Source organism: Peromyscus eremicus, chromosome 1, assembly GCF_949786415.1.
Source record: "Peromyscus eremicus chromosome 1, PerEre_H2_v1, whole genome shotgun sequence".
Lineage (NCBI taxonomy): Eukaryota > Metazoa > Chordata > Mammalia > Rodentia > Cricetidae > Peromyscus > Peromyscus eremicus.
The window spans coordinates 81,932,240-81,950,684 of NC_081416.1; the positions used below are offsets into that span (position 1 = coordinate 81,932,240).

General features: G+C 38.3%; 1 protein-coding gene across 1 annotated transcript in view; it reads right to left on the reverse strand.

The window, feature by feature from the left end:
* Window positions 1–18,052, reverse strand: part of LOC131914950 (phospholipid-transporting ATPase ABCA3-like) — a 137,561-nt gene extending 119,509 nt beyond the window's left edge. The window contains exons 1-4 of the mRNA XM_059267766.1: window positions 17,982–18,052; window positions 8,720–8,870; window positions 6,266–6,518; window positions 3,980–4,107 (exon numbers count right to left, since the gene is read on the reverse strand). Coding sequence (XP_059123749.1) covers window positions 3,980–4,107; window positions 6,266–6,518; window positions 8,720–8,779 — 441 coding nt within the window. The 5' untranslated portion in view covers window positions 8,780–8,870; window positions 17,982–18,052. The remainder of the gene's footprint in view (window positions 1–3,979; window positions 4,108–6,265; window positions 6,519–8,719; window positions 8,871–17,981) is intronic.
* Between the last annotated feature and the right edge of the window lie 393 nt (window positions 18,053–18,445).

An 18,445-nucleotide genomic window follows, 5' to 3' on the forward strand; every position in this document is an offset into this window, starting at 1 on the left:
TTGTCTCCTTCTGCTTGGGGTTCCAAAGATCAACCTCAGCTCATCAGGCTGTCAAGGCAAGCACTTTACCTATGGAGCCATGTCAAGTACCCACACTACAGTCTTTTACTAGGATAAAGACATGATCTCATCTAAGGTTGAACAGGTTCACTGATAGTCACATGGATAAACAAAAGTTTTGTCAGTAAAATAAACTAAAGAGAATTAGAATCTATTAGTTTTACATTATAAATGAAGTCATCAACAGATACCAGAGTATTCATTTAGAAAACCATCAAAACAAGGCTGTCAAGATGGCTCTGGGGGTAAAAGTACTTGCTATGCAATCCTAAAGAACGAAGTTTGATTCCCACAACCCACAGTGGAAGGAGACTGAGTCTCCAAAGTTGTCCCCTGACTGCCACAAGTGTTTTGTGGTTGTTGCTGAGTGCCTGTGCTCACACACACACACACATCATAAACAATAATAATAATAAATAAATAAAATTTTAGAAAGAAAATTATCAAAATAGGCTAAGCACTAGAGACAATTTATGAGAATTTTAGCATTGAGAATTTCATTCAAAGATTTGAGAACAGTCTGTAGGTAGGGAAAATAAAATATGAAGATATTGTCTTAGGGTTTTATTGCTGTCAAGAGACACCATGACCTCAGCAAATCTTATAAAGGAAAACATTTCACTGGGGCTTGCTGTGGAATAATCTTGTACACTGTAAAGATTTGTCACTCGGATTGGTTTAATAAAACAATGATTGGCCAGTAGCCAGGAGGGAAGTATAGGTAGGGTGACCAAACTAAGGATGATGGGATGAAGAAGGGTGGAGTCAGGAGAGTTGTGAGGAGCCATTGTCACAAACTATTACAGGCTGCAGGATTATGAAGTAGGGATATAGCTGTCATTTAACAAGGTCAGTCTACCAAAATAAGGGTTCTGCTGGAGGAAACTATCATGCAAGGCCTTTTGGAATTACTGCCTTTTGAATGAATTGGCTGTTTTCTTGCTATAGGCTTTCCCCATCTGTTACAAATTTGGGATTCATTTCCCACAGTTTAGTGATGTTCTGATCATTTATTGGGCATGATTTCCCCCATGCATTTGGGGTATACTGGTAACATTCCCTAGCTATGTGTGAAACATTCACATAGTCAAACCTGTTTCCCACAACCAGGTCTTTGTTCCTTTCTCCAATGTAGATGTAGAGATCTGCCTTCCTGCAATTATCTTCATTGGCAAGCATTGGTCAGTGTTAAGTGTCCAGGCAAAAGTATCTCATTTGAGATATTCTCAGACACCCAAGGACACAGAATCACAACATTTCTGAATTTGCTGATTCACAGCCTTTAGACAGGGAATAAGTGTGCCCTGGTTTCACCCTACTAGTAGATAGGAAAAGTGCTGCCCCAAGCTAACCTCACAGTAACAAATTCTTAACACTTTGTACTTACTTTCACCTTGGTTTATTAATTAGCTTATTATCTAACCAAACTTAGGAATGCAGTATTACAGATGGATTCCCCTTTTCCCCTTCTTAGAATTCCCTAATTGATTTAAGGTCTCTCTCCCTCTCATTTGACCCTGTTCCCTTCAGGAGTTCACTGAGGCTATTATAAGTCACTCCCACCTTGAGTCATAAAGAAAACCTGACAGTTACCACCTTGTGTAGTTCTTATCTGCTTTTATGACCCTAAAAGTATTCAAGCCTTGTGACATTGCTTTGGCCAGAGAACTGCTGATTGTATGTGAAATGAATGATAAACGACGCTGGTGGCTGCACTAGTTACCGGCGGAAAGGTCACAGGCACAATAGAACCTGGTTGCTTAGTAGTGGAGAGCTTTATTAGGAGGAAGAGAAGGAGGGATAAAAGGACCAGGCCTGGGGAGGAAAGAGAGAGAAAGACGGTGGAGTGGGAGGAGGAAAAGAGAAGAGCAAAACAGAGAGAGGGTGGGGTCTGTGTCCGTCTTTTTAAGGGCTCCCGGTGAAGTGGGCTTAGGGAGCTACACCATGCATGTGCTGATTGCATGACCACACCGTGTGCATGCAGTCACCAGTGCACACTGATGATGTAAGATGCAAGAACCTTTGCTTAACTCCTGAACTGCGCCTGTGTGGTCATGTAGTTGGAGTGAGGGCAGAATTCTAACAATATGTGCATAAAAACTAGAAAACTTTGGAGACTCTGGGTAGAAGAAAGAGAGAACAGTGGTGAGATGAGGGAGCTTACTTAGAAAAATAAAGAGATAGACTGAAAGAGCACAGTGCATAGACTCATTCTTTATCCCTCAGATTAGATCCTTAGCTGGTTGGAGAGTCTCCTTTGAACTCTGAGAGAGAGCCTTTTTTGGCTGGATCATTAAAGGCCTTTGTTAGAGAGTCGTGAGGAGATACAGAGAAACAAGATGGGCATGCTGTACTGAGAAAAGGTACCAAGCCATGTGGCAAAGCATAGATAAGAAATATGGGTTAATTTAAGTGTAAGCCTGAGCTATTGGCTGAGCATTTATAATTTATAGTACGTCTCTGAGTCAGTTATTTGGGAAGTGGCTGCCCATTATTTGGAAGCAGGTGGTCAGGACAGGAAAACTCCACCTATGGGGGGTGGCTTACACTTCAGAGTTTAGCCCATTGTCATCATGGTGGGAAACATGGTGGCACACAGGCAGACATAGTGCTGGAAAATGAACTGAGAATTCAACATCTGGATCCACAGGGAGCAGGAAAAGAATGACATACTAGGTGTGACTTGAGCAACTGAGACCTCAAAGCCTGTCCCCTAGTGACACATCTCCTCCAACAAAGCCACACTTACTCCAACAAGGCCACACTTCCTAATAGTGTCAATCTCTAGGGGCCCATGGGGGCCATTTTCTTTCAAGCAACCACAGACACAGACTTTGAGTCAATGTCTGTTGAGAAAATGCACATGTGCCTAAATCCTCATCAACAGATATACAGCTCTATGTTACAGAAAGCTGACATAGATGAATGGAGCCTTGAAAATATGGGCTAGACATTAAGATTATATGGATCCTACTTCTACCTCCCCATAAGCACCTGTCTTAGAAACAGTGGGTGTGGATCCATCTCTAGATTCTACAGATTGATCATTTATTTCTATAACCACCAGGATGGGATGCCCTATATAAATTTTGCTAGAGACTTCAAATTCAAAGCATTGTTCTTTCTTCTTCTTTCTGTGACACCACCAGTTTTTCTTCTGTCCTGATATCCAAAGGCTGAATTGATACAGCCAAGTCTTCAAGTTTTCTGGAGATTTATAAGAGGAATTATATTCTGTCTTTGATTCAAAGAAAGGATTTCTGAGTTCAGTTGTCTGTTAATAAAAATGCCTCTGACTTAAAACACATCTTTGCCACCCCATATGTACTATGACAAGTGCTGGTTAACTAAGGTTTCCCCTTAGTCTACAATACTCTCCTGTATGTTTTGTGTTGCCGGGACCACAACACCTGACAGAAACAATTTCAAGGAATAAAGATTTACTTTGACTCAGTTTCAGAGGTTTAAGAAAAGCATGGCAGAGCAGAATAGTTCACACTGTAGCCAAGAAAGAGAAAAGGGGAAATACCGGGACTCTGCTGGCTTTTTTCTTTCCTCCTTTTATTTTGTCTATATAGCCATGGGATATTTCTCTCCACATTTAAGATGGGTCTTCTTCCCTTAGTGACCCTTTCTGGAAATACCTTTATAGGTTTCTTAGGTGATTCTAAATCTAGTCAAGATGATAATAAAGACTTAGAATCGTGCTCCCTTATAATCAATAATATGTATAAAGGCAATAAGTCAACACAGATAGATTAATATTCTTGTTTTATTACATATTACTAGTTTGTTCCCAGGAATGATACTTTCTTCATATGCAAAATTGGGCTAATAGTAATTAATTCATTAAAAAATCTTAAACACTAAAGGTACTGTTATGAGAACACAACTTATTTGAAAAGTAAAATTTTCTTACCTGAAGTGGCAGAGTGTCCTCCTTGTTTTTGAAGTCACAGTCAAAAACAATAGCACCCAGCACTTTCTGAGATGCAAAACCAAGCAGACTATATTTTTCAAACTCTGCTTCTGAAGGAAAACCTCGAACTACAGGGAGACAAAATTATCTGCTTAAATAAAAACATCTGATAATCCCGTTTGAGAGATAGGATACTTTACACAGATAAAAACTTATTAAAATATTATAAATCTTATGACCTTTTTTTCTTAAATGCTGACATGAGTAACTAAGACTTTGGGTACAAAATCTTAGAGGTGTTTTATAAAATTTTACTACGAAAAGATTATGTGATGTTAGATGAACCAGTAGCATAATGTACATCCAACCAAGACAATCTATAGAGACAGAAAGCACTTTAGTGTTTCCTGATATGGCAGAGTTCAGAGACTATATGGTTTCTTTGGAGGTGATAACATTCTAATGATTGCCGTAGTGCTTATACCACTCCAAGTACACTGAGATCCACTGTCTCATATACATTAAATAGATATACGGTATGCTCAAAAACAGGAGCACAGAGGATGCACGCTCTGTGAACATATCAAGAGACTCTTATGGATTGATTTGGACATTTAAAATATTTTTCCGGCCTCTCCTGGCTCCCTCCCATTTTAAGGCTTATAATTCTAATAACTCTTACCTTTACTTCTCCCTCAATTCTCTTTCCAGTTGTCAGTCCAGGACTTCCTTTCCTTCCTACATCCATCAGTTAAGACATTTAAATCATGGATACACTTTTGATATCTTTTAGATTGACTCACTAGAGCGTTACCCTGACTGTCACACCCAATGTCCTAATCAGCTGCAAGAAGTCAGATCAGCCATTATCCTTATTCCCTAATGGCAGTTATGGTCACCTCTTCAGAGGTGGTTGATGAGAATAAGTCACAGTAACTGGACAGGGAACTCAGGGCAGGGACCACACAAAACATGGTTAGGAATACCAGAAGGGAGTTCTGTTTCTCTTCTCCTCCTAAATGAGCATTGTCTAAAAGTTTCTATGTGAGAGCAGGGTATAGAACTTCACATTGGCACCATATTTGGAATTAGATTTCCAGATTTCCATGAAGATAGGTTATATATATTCCACAATTTTAGCTCATATCCTAAAGGATTTTAGGGTTACCTTCTTAGAGGGGAGAATGACACAGAAACAAGGGAAAACTGGTTCCTCAGGGTAGAGACCTAACATTTCAAGCTATCCAAAACATAAAAGAGTTAATCTAGTTTGGCAGATTTATGACCCAGACAAGGGACCAAACCCCAGGAAGGCAGGATAACTGCTAGGAAGGCAGAAATGAAAAAAAGAGAAGAAAAGGTGGAATAATTATTCCTTTAATGAGATTTCTTTCTCTGGGCAGCTGATGAAATTATACCTTCCTGGTCCTGTTATTTTTCTTTTTTTAAACTGTAATAATTTTTCTTTGAATAAACTTTAGCTTTGCTTGACTTTCAAAGATATATTTGAGAGTTACAATATTGCTGGCATAGTTTTTAATTTATCTAGAATTGAAAGCTCCAGGGCTGGGGACACAGCTTAGCAGAAGGCTTGCCCCACATGTAGAAGACCCGTAGATGCAATCTTCACTGCAAACAAACAAACCTAAGCCCCCAAACCAATCTCCACAAAATGATAACCTGAAGAGAAATGTTGTGGGACCTTTGTTTTTAACATTACAGTAAGGTAGGAAAATACCAGTTTTAAATCAACTGTAAGAAACAGAGAATGACTTTTAACTCCAAAAGCAAGCACTTCTGTATTATATAACAGGAATCCATATAACTCACATCTTTCTTATTCATCATGAATTTTGTATCATGTCTAAGGAATCAACTAGCTCCAAATTATAAAGATTTTCTCACATGTTCTCTTCTAAAGGCTTCACCATTTTACATTTAGATCTATGACTCATTTTCAGTTAATTTTAGAGAAGATATGAATTTTCATTATTGTAGCTGTTGGTGTCCAATTGTTCCAGTATTATTGTTGAATAGATTTATTTCACCACATTCTGGTGCATCATTATCAAAGTCATTCTGGTGTCTTAGTGCAACAGATCTACGTTTGGGTTCTATCTTCTCTCATTGATTTGTCTCTCTCTACCAATTCCACATTGACCTAGTTATTACCACCACACTGCAAGTCTTAAGAGTAGAACACAGGATCCCCTTCAACCTTAACTTTCAGCATTTTTTTGTTTTTACAGATATAGCAGTCTTTTCTAGAAAACTTGCATGTCTAACCTTTTAGAGTGGTGTTGAGATTCTTCTTTACATTCTCAATAATTTCTGTTACCACATCAATATCAGAAGGTATGTAAATCAATTCCCACTCCTTGGCATCTTTGATGAAAGAAGGCATGGTAGAAATGGGTTGAGGCTTGAAATGATACGGTCCAGCAACATCTATACCAGTAAGTGTACGGAATATCAACAGCATTATTACAAACAACAATGCTGCCAAGACTTCTGTTACTGAACTAATCAACCGCCTCTTCTAAAATAAGAAAAAGTTACTGATTAGCTTAAGAGTACAGAGCACACATTCAATGCAAATGAGAGTTTTATTACATTTTTACTTCTGGATCACCACAGAATAAAGGGATGATGTATGCTTAGGACCTGAACTTATGACCTGTCAGCCATTAAAAGTATGGTATATATTCTATGCATTCAGTTCTCACAAATAATCTTACAGATAACATAGAAAACTGGTACATCATCATAAAGTGTACTGGCAAACTGTCATGTGCTATTTATACATGCTGAGAGTGGACTATAGGAGTGAGGAGCCCCTTCTTCATATTTGAGCCTGTTTATCTCAAGTGTCCTCCAAGAATCCTTGTCCTAGTGAAGGCTGGCCCCTGATGCTGTGGCAAGGAGGAAGGGAATAGCAAATAGCTAACAGTATTAAAAAACATATGGCATTGAGAACATGTATAAAGTAACCATTTCCATCTGAGGTTGCTATTGTTGATCTCATGTTATAATATACCTGTGCTGGGAATGAGAAGCCAGAAACTCATCCATGCACAGGACATTCTGCCTTGGACTCTCTGTCAGGCACCCCAACATGACTGTTTAAACAGTGCTTCCCCAGTTGCTTCTGCTGGATGTCATAAGGACCAGATTTGATGTTTTGCTGTCTATCTGCTGCTTTATATTTCTTCTTTTACTTAAAGTCCTCACCCAAGGGAGCACTGCTCTGTCTGGGATTCTCAATCCCACAATCTAGCAGACTGTCTCAATGGGACTTCCCCAGTCAATTTCTACTGATTTTGTGAGCACACAATTTTGTTATCTATCTGCTGCTTTCTTTTTGTTCTTTCACTTTAGCTTGCTGCATGCTTAATAAACTTCCTCATTTGAAACTGAAACTATGGCTCTTACAAGTCATTCTCTGGACAAGAACAATCACTAAATTAATGATGCCTTTGCCACAATGTCTCCTAAATTAATCTAAGTGATTGTTAAGCTATTTAGAAAATGAGGCCATAGGGCAACCATAAAAAGTCAAAGCCAAACAAACTCCTGGGCCCTTAGCCTGCTACACAACAAAAGTAGAGGATGGGCTTCTCTTTTCAACAGTTTCGTCATGAAATGCCAGATTATGGGACAAGGCAGATATTTACAGACTAGAAGCTCTTCTATGACCAGACCACCTACAATCGCTGTGATTTTACATAGCTACTTGAATGACCACTAGTAAATCCTGAATCTCTCAAAATGAAGAATAAATAAGGGGACAGAATTCTTACCAAAGAAAAGCTTAAATAAAGATACCTTGGTCCACTTATTCTGTGTTGACTTTAAAATCGCTAATTTTAGAAGATACCCAGTTGGACAGTATATCATTAGTTTTCTACAAGATTTTCTATAGATAACATCTCTGATATGTGGATTATAATTAAGTTGCCTAGGTTATTTTGCAAGACCTTGAAGGCTACTTTGGTAAAACACTGACTCTTTGGCCCTGCAGCTATCTAATGTAACTTGAAAAACAATGACAAGCTTTGGTACCTCTGCTTTACTATTTTGTTTCACATCTCTCTACTTCAATCTTGGGTCAGTCTATTCAGTGCTGAATGTAGATATGGAGATCATTTGAGAAATGTTGTGTTCAAAACTATAATTCAAGGTTAAATGAATCTAGATTTATCTAGTCTCTCTCTCCCAGTTCTGTGACCAGAAACATCAGACTGTAAAGGAAGGAAAGAGGGAGTACCCGAGTTCCAGGAAGTTCTCCATGTATTCCCAGAAAAGAAGGATGTCCTTCCCTTTGTTGGCTTCTCTCTCCGTTACTTTAATAATCATACCTTTCCTATTTTAATTTCCTTCAAAAGCAGTCTCCACACTAACCTAGAGGCATTAGCTACAGACACTCCTGTGTTGCCTTCCTTTTTCTCTGCAGTAGAAGCCCTTAACAAACACCTTATCTGGGGATTTTCTTCTGGCCTTTGTATATATTACTTCCTCTAAGTTCTAGGCCTGGGTTCTGAAGTCCCCCTGAACTATCTCAACTACCTCTTCCCTTCTCCCCACTTTTTCATGTCACTCTACAGTGCTGATTCATTGGCTTTTATATATTTGGAAGATCTACCCAGTTTTGAGTTTTTCAAAAGTGCATGCACAGGTGTACACAGACTGCAATGGAACAATCAGGCTCTTATAGACATTCCCATGCATACCTTTACCTACCTTTAATGTAAAATTTTTCCAGAGAAGAACTGTTAATTGGTTGACTGTCAACCAATTCATCCTTCTTCAAAAAATGTGTGCTCAACTCTAGGGATGAAAGGTGGTTTTCTTCCTTTTTCTTTTCTTTCTTTCTTTTACAATGGTAAGTTACCTAAAATGTGAGCAACAAACAATGGGGTTATTTCTTTTTACTACTTTTCTCTTTAATCAGTCTCAAAATAGGTAAGATTACATATCTGAAATGAAGCAAATTGTCTTGGTCCTAACTTTTTCTATTAGTATTCTTACTATAAAATAAAGATTCTTAATAGTTAATATAGAAACTGGAAAGTAGAAAAATGTAAGTAAGATGTGGTTCCATTTTTTCCAGGTAAAAATGATATAATAATAACAGGATCTGATTTTTTAAAAAATTCTGTTCTTAATATATTAATCATAATAAATAAATCATCACTATTACAGCAACAAATAAAAAAAGCAAATCAGTGGAAAGTATCAATCAGTATGTTTTCATATGCTCAGAGTATAACACTCCATTCCAAGTGTTGATGTGTAAACATATTTAAATTCCACTATAGTATTTACTGCACATTTACTATACATCATCATATTCTATGCTAGCTATTGAGTATAAAATCAGACTCCATTTAAGCTCTGACAGTATTAATTTTAAGGGATATCAGCTTGAAAAATCACTCTATGATGGATCTTCTAGCATGGTTGTATGAGAAGGTCAGAATCTATTTCTAACACAAAATAGCTATTAAATTGCTGAAAATTAAAAACACAACAATTACTAGGTGTGGTGGCACACTTTCAATACCAGCACTCAAGAGTAAGGACAGATAGGTCTACATTATCTGTTCTAGGCCAATGATGTCTATATAGTAAGACTCTATCTAAAGAAAATAAAAATAAAAACACAACCATTAAAAGCCTCTAACAATTGACTTAGAAAATAAAGAAACATTTATTCAAATAATCTACTAAATCTCGGAAAGAATTCTAAGTTGGAGCATTTGAACCATCTCTCACACATTCTCCTTCCTGGCCCTTCATCTTCTTCCCCCATCTGACTCCATGTTAGTTCTAGTCTGGGAAAATCTGATTGAGATGAGAGCCTCTCCAAAACTCTAATATAATATTATGATTGTACCCCATAATAGGAAGAGTACTGAAGATGTCCCATTTAGGCTAAGGACCCAGTTTTTCTTCTCAGTACTTTGATTCATTATGCATCTCTCCACTCACTAATACACACTATAAAAAGAAGCTCCTCTAAAGCTGAGAGTAGCTCAGGTCTATGAATATAAACATAAATTTAGAAGGCAATTTGACAGCAGGACCATTTAGCAAGATAACAATAACAGGTTCTATGCTAGGACTTATAACCTCCCCAGCCATGGGCTTTTGACCAGGTTTATAGTGTCAGGCATAAAATTCCACCCCATGGAGCATGCCTCAAATCAAATCAGAAAGAGGTTATTAACCCCTAACAATGTTCCACTATTGCACCAGAGGGCACATTTTTGCCTGGCAGGTTGGTATTGTAGCACACAGGGTTTAGTGGTGGGTAAGATCATAGATTTTTTCTTCTCCAAAGTCTGCATAGCACCTTCTAGTAATGTGAAAACCAGCCAGTAGGGAGGAAGTTCTGGTCAATTTGATATTAATTTTTGTGTGTTCTGCACCCAAAATGTGTGGTGTCTTCAGGTGAACCCACCTTCAATAGGGTTTTACCATGTAGTTAGAGTGAACAATCACAAACAAAGTAATAGCTTCCTGACAAAGGAAACACTGAAAAAAGGGAAGTGGAAAGACTTTAAGAGCCAGAGGTTGGGAAGAGGAGCTGTGAAATACTACCTTCTGTACATGACATAGTTAACCCATGCATGAATTCACAGCAGCTGTGGTTACCTGCACGCGATCAAGCCAGACAAAATTTTGGCAGACTGGGCAGGTGCTCTCAGAACCTACCTTTTACAAAGGAGCTATTGACAATTAATAGCTGCTGGGGGCGTGTTGTGGAACAATCTTTGTACACTATAAATATGTATTGCTCTCATTGTTAATAAAACACCAATTGGCCGGTGGCTAGGCAGGATTTTCGGAGCAGAGAGAAAGCTGGGAAGAAGAAGGGTGGAGTCAGAGGAGTTGCCAGACAGAGAGAAAGGAAGCAGCACATGCAGGAGAGGTAAAAGCCATGAGCCTCGGGACAACACATAGATGAACAGACATGGGTTAATTTAAGTTATAAGAGCTAGTTAGTAATAAGCCTGAGCTATCAGCTGAGCATTTATAATTAATAGTAAATCTCTGAGCAGTTATTTGAGAAGTGGCTGGCAGAACAGAGCTGATCATGGTCCTGATGAAAAACTCCACCTACAGGGGTGGTGTGCAGGAATCTTTCTTTTTTGAGAATGTGGCCACTGGTAGTTTAGCATGCTTTGGTGGATGGCTTCACATCCATAAATATATGAGCAGCACTAACTTGACTTAGTGGAGTTATCTTGGGGGATACAGTAGATGGAGGGGATAATGGGTGCAGGAGTGGGGGGCAAATGTGATATTTCATTGCATACATGTATAAAATTCTCAAGAATAGGGTCTGGGGAGATGGCTCAGAGGTTAAGAGCACTGGCTGCTCTTTCAGAGGTTCTGAGTTCAATTCCCAGCAACCACATGGTGGCTCACAACTATATATATATATATATATATATATATATATATATATATATATATATATATATATATATAAAAATATATATAAATATATTATATATATAAAATATATTATATATATAAAATATATTATATATATTATATATGAGATCTGGTGCCCTCTTCTGGTGGGCAGGTATATATGCAAGCAGAGTACTATATACATAATAAATAAATCTTTAAAAAATTCTCAAAAATAAAAAATAATTATTAAAAAAATAAATAAGAGGCTTGGAGATTCTCTTTTTATCCAGACCCCATTCATATGTAGGAAGCCTCTCTGAGGATCTATAGGCTGAAAAACCACACACACACACACACACACACACACACACACACATACACACACACACACTTGATTATAGGAAACATATCAACCCCAAAAGAAACTTCCAGCCTCTAACAGTGTGAAAAATTGACTGTTGTTGTAGCCACTCAGCTTGTGCTATTTTATTACAAAGGGCCTGTAAATACAAGGACATGGATACTAGACTTTAGAAATGGCTTCTTCTTAACTGTCTCAAATAGATTCAAAGAGCTAAAGGAAACAACACAATGGCATTTCAACAAATTAAAGTATCAACAAGCATATACACATTAAAGACAAATCAAGGAAGGGGCAGTGGAAGATTTGAATAGGCAAAAGAATCCATAAGTTTGAAATTAGGTCAAACTAAACTATCCAGTTTGAAAGCAAGAAAAAGTTGACAATAGACTAAAAGAAAGGGAAAGAAAAAATGATAAGTGGCCAACAGAAACATTAAAATAATCTTTATAAGAGTTCTGGAAAAGGGAGTACATTTATACCACCCAATAAAGCAGAAGAACATCAGAAAAGCTACATTAGAAAGGGTAAGAAAATGGTTCATTCTGACTGTCATCCCTTTATAAAGTAGCATATGGCAGCACTGAGAAGGATATCCTTGGCCTCTGACTTCTCCTGTAAAAGAGATGCTGAGGGTGATTCCCATCTTCTCTAGTATTTAGTGTACTAACTTGGTTCATCTGGAACATTGACAGAATCATCACAACTAGACCACTTACTGAAAGCTGGAACAAATTAAGGGTGTGGTGGCTTTCAGTGACTAGTATCTTGTCCCTGACAGTGGCTTTACCTTATCATGGAGATGAGGCACTTAGCCCATCTGACTGTTAGCCCCAGCCAACAGGCTTGATTATGGAGGATAGGCTAACCATCCACATTCAATGAGTGCTTCACCTTCATTGCTGGGAGCACCATATAATACCTGCCCAGGTCTATTGGAACCTGTACACAGTCTTCTGAAGAGTGGTCCCATTCCCAGTTCCGAGCATGATATATCACAGCTGACTTTACTATGACCCACCAGAGAGGTCTTATGTCCATCTCACCTATAGAAACTAATGAATGTCAAACACATACCAAACCTAGAGCTGCGGGCTAATCTTCCCTATCTAACAGAACTACATCCTAGCTAGCAGAGCTATCCAACAAATTATTGCAAACTTAGCTATGGAGACATATGCAAGAACTGCTAGATGTTGATTATGCATGAAGAAGCAAGACAGTGACTGTATAACTGTGTTTACCTGGAATCAAAATCAATATTCTCTACTAATGTGACATGTCTCTACTAAGACAGACAAGTCTTTTATATGAAAGACACAGTATCAACGTTGTAAAGTCAGTAAACCTGACAGGAACACAGTATGGCAGGAACCAAAAGAAGCATGAATCTAAGTGGGGATATATAGCTATTCTGTGCACTAAATTATTTTATATTTGAATTTTTAACAACAAAATGTCAGAACATAAAACATAACATAAAATCAACAAATTTAAAATCTGATGAACCCTAACAAAACTAAAAAGGGAAAGGAAAGGGATATGAAAAACAAAAAGAGGGGACATCCTTTTAGATCCTATAGAAACTGTAAAGAAAGAAAAACAAAAGGTATATCAAATTTAAAGGTCATTAAAAGATAATTCCAGTTGCTCAGAAAGATGCTGAACACCAGAAACTCTAAAATACTGCAATGGAATCACAAATCACAATTTCATATGAGCATTTAGAAACACAGTTTTTCTTTATCTACCAAAAGTGGTGAGATGAATTCTATAATAATATATTTATCCAAATAAAATACTAATACACTTGCAGTAATAAAAATAGAAACAAATATATAGGCTATCCATATTGATATTAAATAATATCATAATAATAATTTGTAATATATAAAGTCTACAATCCCCAAAGTCAGTTAGTAATAATTGAAACTACAGCATATAATTATAAAGAAATGTCACAAAGTAATGCAAATGATGAACTGCAACTACCCACTGTCACTATGTAGAAATAAATCTCAACATAATATTGATGGATAATGAAAGTTATAGACATTAGCTCTAATTCATCTAAAGTTCAAAAGGCAAAACTCCAGTCTATGCTGATTAAGACTACATCACATGAAGTATACCAAAAAGGGGAGAATGATTATTTCAAATAGCAGAATATCTGCAAATTAAGACTAAACTGGAGCCTAGTAAGTGGTTCCAACTTCCTGAAAATGTCTTATTTCATACTTTAACGCCTGCTTTGCTATTATTTTTAATTTTTGAGACTTTCATACGTAAGTACTATATTTGTATCATTCTCACCCCATCCCTCCCCTCCAACTTCTCCAGTGCTCCCCCATTCCCTCTCAAATTCATGACCTCTTCTTATTTAATTCTTATTGTTAGGTCCCAAACCCCTGTTCTTCCCAAATGGCAGCACTGTTGACTCTGTCTTAACAGCAATAAAAGGATTGCTATTGAGTAAACCAGGAGCTCAGAAAAGCAGATCTCATAAGGTGGAGATCTTAATCCTTCAGGAACCTCCCTTAACCTTCCCCCAAAGACCAACTCCCTCAGACAAGGGCACCCACTTCCAGGGCAATATGGATAGCCTATCACAAGGATTCCCACCCTGCTGCCTGTCATATAAAATCTGCTTGCTTTTCTGCCAGTTTTGCTCTTCTCTCTGCCCTGAGAGATGGCTTTGGCAACTTGATCCCCAATAAACCTTTCCTTCTACCTATAGAATGATTTAGATCAGTCGTTTCTCTGCATGTTGCTTATAGTTATGTTTCTATATAACCTACTGAGTCCATTTAGCATTGCTCATATGTACATGCGCTCATAGCTGACCACTTAGAATTACTTAAATCATCAGGATGTTTGTCCCAGGAGGAAACAGATTCTCTATCTCTCTCAGCAGCCACTGTTCGCTCATAGTTCTTCATCTAGTGGTGAAGTCTTGTAAAACAGCTCTCATCTATCTTGGCATGCCAATTGGTGTTGTGCAGTTGTTTGGCCAACCATATCGTTCATGTTTCCTGTGTGCAGCTTTCCTGTCATGCCAAGAAGATATTATCTAGGTGCAGGGATCCTGATCCTCTGACTTTTATAATCTTTCTGCCTTTTCTCCACTGATTTTCCCCAAAGACTAGCTTATCAGGAGAAAATTCATGCCTGATACTGCATACCTGGCCAACTACCTGTGGCTGGAGTAAACAGACACCTTGAAGGAGAATCTATTACTGCCATTTTTCTAAGTCAATGTAATTTCTAACTATTCTAAATACTCTTACTCACAGATAAGTGTAGTTCTCACATCTCATCAAAGAATCTTATTTTTGTAACGCATGGGTGAGAAGCCAGCCCAATCTATTTTTGTAATTAGGAGCTATTTTGATATTCTAGTCCACTTAAGTTTCTGTTTACTTGGAATTGGGCTGTGCCCCAATCTATAGCCACAAAATGGCTATAACAGATGTTACCAGAAGATTTCTGCCTTAACTGCCTGGTCTCACTTCTGTAACACACTTGCTTGCAAAATCCCCCTGTAAAAAGAGCTTGAGAAACTGGCTCAGGGCTGTTCTAAACCCTGCATTGGGAGAAATAGCTCCTGTGTACACAATTAAGCCTGCCTTGATTTGGCCTTAATTTGTGGTCAGTAGTCTTTCTCCTTGTGTCTGTAGGTTCAATAGTGGAAACTATTACAAGATCCATAACTAGTCAAAATAGGTGCCCATGGGGTTCTCAAACCCAAGTGATACATCTCCAAGCTACTTTAAACACACACACACAGTATCTCTACATAGCCCTGGCTGTCCTGGAAATCAATATGTAGACCAGGCTGGCCTTGAACCCAAAGATTTGCCTACCTCTGCTAGGATTAAAGGCATGCCCTACCATGCCTAGCTAACAATGCTATTATTGTTTAAATTATTGTGATGGTTTGAAAGAAAATGATCCCTGTAAGTTCATAGGGAGTGTCACTTTTAGGAGGTATGGTCTTGTTGGAGGAAGTGTGGCTTTGTTGGAGGAAGTATGTCACTAGGGGGTGGGCTTTGAGGTGTCAGATGCTCAAGCCAGGTCTAGTGTGACAGTCATTTCCTGCTGCCTACAGATCCAGATGTAGAACTCTCAGTTACCTCTCCAGCACCATGTCTGCTTGTATGGTGCCATGCTTCCCGCCATGACTATAATGGACTAAACCTCTCAACTGTAAGCCAGCCCCAATTAAATGTTTTTCCTTTATAAGAATTGCCATGGTCATGGTGTCTCTTCACAGCAATAAAACCCTAAGACAATTATATATTATGGTCTCTATATACTACCACTGCATGATAAATAAATTTTTAAAATGTGTTTTTTCCCATTAGGTGATAAAGAAAATAAGTGCATATACATAATTTCCACTATTTATTGATAAAAATGTGATGGTTAATTATATTTAAGATTTTAATTACTATTCTTGAGTAATACTTGAGAGTATTAAAAAAAATCTCTCAAGTATACTTGAGAGATTAAAAAAAAAATGCCTCTAACATGTACAAGCTGTACCCTAGCAGCCCACTTCCCTTTTTCCCCCAGACATTGAAGATGATTCTTAAAATTGACTGATATTGTAAAACTTGCTGTTCTTGTAAGATAATAGGTCATAAGGTTAACTGCTATTTCTGTTTTTTTTTTAAGATTTATTTATTCATTTTATGTATGTAAGTGCTCCATCTGCATGTGTGCCTTTATGCCAGAAGAGGGCATCTGATCCTACTATAGACAGTTGTGAGGCACCATGTGGGTGCTGGGAATTGAACTCGGGACCTCTGAAAAACAGCCAGTGCTTTTAACCACTGAGCCACCAATCCAGCCCTATTTCTGTTTTTTTTTTCTTTAAGTCTTGCTTGTTTATTCTGCTCAAAAGATGACAAATACAACTACAAGACATGTTAAAATGAGACCCTGTCTATAGGTAGGCAGAATACATGTAATCTTGTGGATTTTGTCCTTATAAGCCCTGGGCACTTTCAGGTGCAGTCTTGATGTCAGTATCTACATAAAAAGCCTCCAATTGGTTAAAAATTTATTAATAGACTGGTGAATCTCTAAATGACCCCAGACCCATAACAAAAACAATATAATATTGTCACTTGCAACAACGTAGATTTAACTATATGTCATGTTAGGTGAAATGTCAGGCACAGATAGATAAGCACTGTGTGTTCTCTTGTATGTGGGATGTAAAAAAAAAAAAAAAGAAGTTTATTTCATGGACGCTGAGGTGGTTGCCAGAGGCAGAAGACAGAGGCGTGGGTGGGTGGGTGGGATAGGTGTAGGGTAGGGAATACTGATTAGTGGGTACTGAGCTATAGTCAGATGGAAGTACTAAGTTCTGGTGTGGTAATACTCAACAGGATGACCAGAGATGACTATAATGCACTGGATATTTCATAGAGCTAGGGGAAAAAAATTGAAACTTTGAAAATTTTCACCATAAAAAAATAAGTTAACCAGCATATTTAACCTGACCTAATCATTAGGCAATGATATATGACATCAAAACATAACACAATATTTAACGTGTATAATTTTTATGTATCGAATTAAAAGAAATCTAATAAAAAGTGTTTTTCATATGCAATTTTCTGAAGCAAAATTGGCACCCGCTTAAGACAGTATCTAAGACACACAATAAAACTGACAAATGTTGACCAAAGGTATTTTCAAAGTGCAGAAAAAGAAAAGGTGATTACTGAGGTCAGTTCTGGGTGGGTTCCTTAACTGTCACCATTCAATCAAGACCCCATCATGAGAATACAGGAGCAAAAAGGCCCTGTCACAGGAGAATTAAAAGTTTTCTGGCTCCTGTGGAAGATGTTGAGGAGCAACTCCCTTTTACTAAAAAGTGAGAAATTATGAAGGAACCCAATAGCTTTTGTTTTTCTAAAATAACATTTTCTCCCTTTTTCCTTTTCAAAAACTGGCCTGAACTTAGCCATGCTCATGACATTTCTTAAGTTGGAGCAACCTCCACTCTTTGCAGTCCTACCCATTCAGTTCTCCAGTGGGGCCCCTGCCTTTTCCTCTAACCTTACACCTGAGCTGTGGCCCTGGCGGTATCCCCACTCCTTATATGGGAAATGGCGGGAGTTACCAGGTCAAACTGCTCTTCTGAAACGTGAGCTGTTCCTCAGGAAGCTCCAGCCCAGCCCAGCCCTCAAATGGATTTCCAACCTGGCAGAGTTCTAGTTGACAGGCAGGGAGTTGAGGAAGTTGACCGCTTTGGTCCCGACTCTCACCACTCCGGCCTCACAACCGCCGCCACAGCCCCTGCTTCCTCCTCTGAGGGGCGCGTGTCTACTGGTCACGTGGCTAGCGGGACTGGCACTTCCTCCCAATACCTGGATCACGTGGCTACCAGAGCGGCATTTCCTCTGACCGGAAGTGCGGGGGACGGGGCGGAGCCCGAGGAGCAGAGGATTGTGCTTGTGGTGAGGGAATATCTAACACTTTTTTTTAAAAAATCTTGTAGTAATGTCTCTGCCCTTTTCTGACTGCAACAATGTTAAGGTTTTCAGTTTTTCGTATTCTAGATAAAGATTTGTCAGTGTGTGTTTTCAAATAACTAAATTTTCACTGGTTTCTCTGTTGTCAATTCTTTTTTCGGTTTTATTGTTTGCTAGTGTATGCTTCCCCTA